The sequence below is a fragment of the Glycine max genome, chromosome 14 (genome assembly GCF_000004515.6).
Source record: "Glycine max cultivar Williams 82 chromosome 14, Glycine_max_v4.0, whole genome shotgun sequence".
NCBI lineage: Eukaryota > Viridiplantae > Streptophyta > Magnoliopsida > Fabales > Fabaceae > Glycine > Glycine max.
In genome coordinates this window covers 11,461,540-11,463,332 of record NC_038250.2, presented here as the reverse complement: position 1 = coordinate 11,463,332, position 1,793 = coordinate 11,461,540, and the positions used below count along the sequence as shown (strand labels likewise).

The window sequence follows — 1,793 nt, the reverse complement described above, 5'->3', positions numbered from 1 at the left end:
CTATGCAATGGCCACGTCCTTAGACGTGTGCGGGTAACTATAAAAACCACCAACAATAGGAATATGTAGCAATGATGACACATCATTAAGTGTGATTGTCATCTCTCCTATTGGCAAATGAAATGTGTTGGTCTCACGATGCCACCTCTCAGTAAAAGCAAATAAAAGTCCCTTGTCAATGGTTTCATAACTACATTTAGTCAATGAAAGTAACCCTAAAACTTGCACCAATTGCATGATCTCCTTATGGGGGAGGGGGGGCAAATCCCTCAACTTCCTTCCATGTGCTACTAGCTTTAACTCTCCACAGTCCTACAAAAATTTATATTTTAGTATTTCATTATGAAATACGAATCAATTAATAAAAAATTAAAAATATTAGATTGTTGTTATTGGTATACCAAGCTATCCCACAATTTACAAGCCATGTGATCAACATATTTAGTAAGGACTGATTTGTCCTTAGGTCCACCACCAAACACAACATCTTCAGGTGCAACATCATCAGCGACAATATGTTTGAGAGCTTTGTAAATCTCTTGCTCCTCATCTACAACTGCACACCTACGTACAATTGCAGTAGGTCTGGTGTGGTCACCACTTCTTGTACGTGGCATATTTGTATAAAGATAACATCAACGTATAATAATCAAAATTTGTCCTTAGGTCCACCACCAAACACAATATCTTTAGGTGCAACATCATCAGCGACAACATGTTCGGGAGCTTCGTAAATCTTTTGCTCCTCATCTACAACTGCACACCTACGTACAAATGCAGTAGGTCTGGTGTGGTCACCACCTCTTGTACGTGGCATATTTGTATAAAAGATAACATCAATGTATAATGATCAAAATTTGAGTCAACATATTTTAAACATACCCTAAATATTGTGAACATAGTTTGACACATTCTAACATTTGTAATCAGAGTCAAAGTAAACATAATTAACCTATCCTAACAATTACAATATCCTACATATCAATTAACCTATCATAACAAATATAATTTTCTACAAGGGGAATGAGGTGAGAGAATTTTCACTAGATGGATTGCCAAAATTGTGTAACTAACTGTAATCAATCAACGAATTGCTCAAAAATAATAGATGGGATAGGTGATGAAGAAAGGAAGAAAAAAGCCATAAAACCATATGATTCCATGTGTAAGATTCATATGTTTTTTTTTTCTTTTTCTGAGTTCATTCATGTTTTTTCTAAACCCACTTAAACCTTAGTTTTTTTTTTTTATAGAATTTAATTAGAACTTATCTAATCATAAAGTATCATACATGGTAAGATAGATCCTTTTCTATAATAACTAGCGTAAAAATAGATACTCTATGCAGTGGGATGTCATTTGTTTTAAAAGATGTAACTACACTTAAAAGTTAAATTAAAATAGTGCAATGATTTATGAGAATAAAAAATGTTCATAGTAGTTGGGTTGCTAAATACTTTTTTAAAATAACAATTTCCTCAATACCAATTTGCATTCCATTTTGCTAAATAAAATTATGGATAGGTTCATCCGTAGTAATGATTGTCAATTTGAAAATCTGTTCTGGATTAACAATAATTACTATGGATCAACTAATCCATAATTGGGCAATGCAATCCAGAAATGTAATTTTAATTGCATGATCTGAAACATTAGAAAATATTATAGATCATGCAATCTAGATTACATTTTCAAATTCCATTGTCTAATTATGAATAGCTTGATCCAGAAACCACCAAATCCAAATCCGGATCAAGCTATCCAAAATAGTTACAAAAAATATATGAAAAAAA

The 1,793-nt window shown here is 32.5% G+C and overlaps 1 protein-coding gene across 1 annotated transcript; it reads right to left on the bottom strand.

The window, feature by feature from the left end:
- Nucleotides 1-617, bottom strand: LOC102666207 (protein MAIN-LIKE 2-like). Its single transcript, XM_006596590.1, has 2 exons — nt 402-617; nt 1-312 (listed from the first exon to the last, which is right to left on the bottom strand). Exons 1-2 carry the CDS (start codon nt 615-617, stop codon nt 1-3), a joined length of 528 nt encoding a protein of 175 aa, XP_006596653.1.
- Between the last annotated feature and the right edge of the window lie 1,176 nt (nt 618-1,793).

Excerpts from the sequence above, each read along its gene's own strand:
- LOC102666207 (XM_006596590.1), bottom strand. The coding sequence starts at position 617 with ATGCCACGTACAAGAAGTGGTGACCACACCAGACCTACTGCAATTGTA. Across the intron at positions 313-401 it reads GTAAATTGTGGGATAGCTTG|GACTGTGGAGAGTTAAAGCT; the intron begins GTATACCAATAA and ends AAATTTTTGTAG.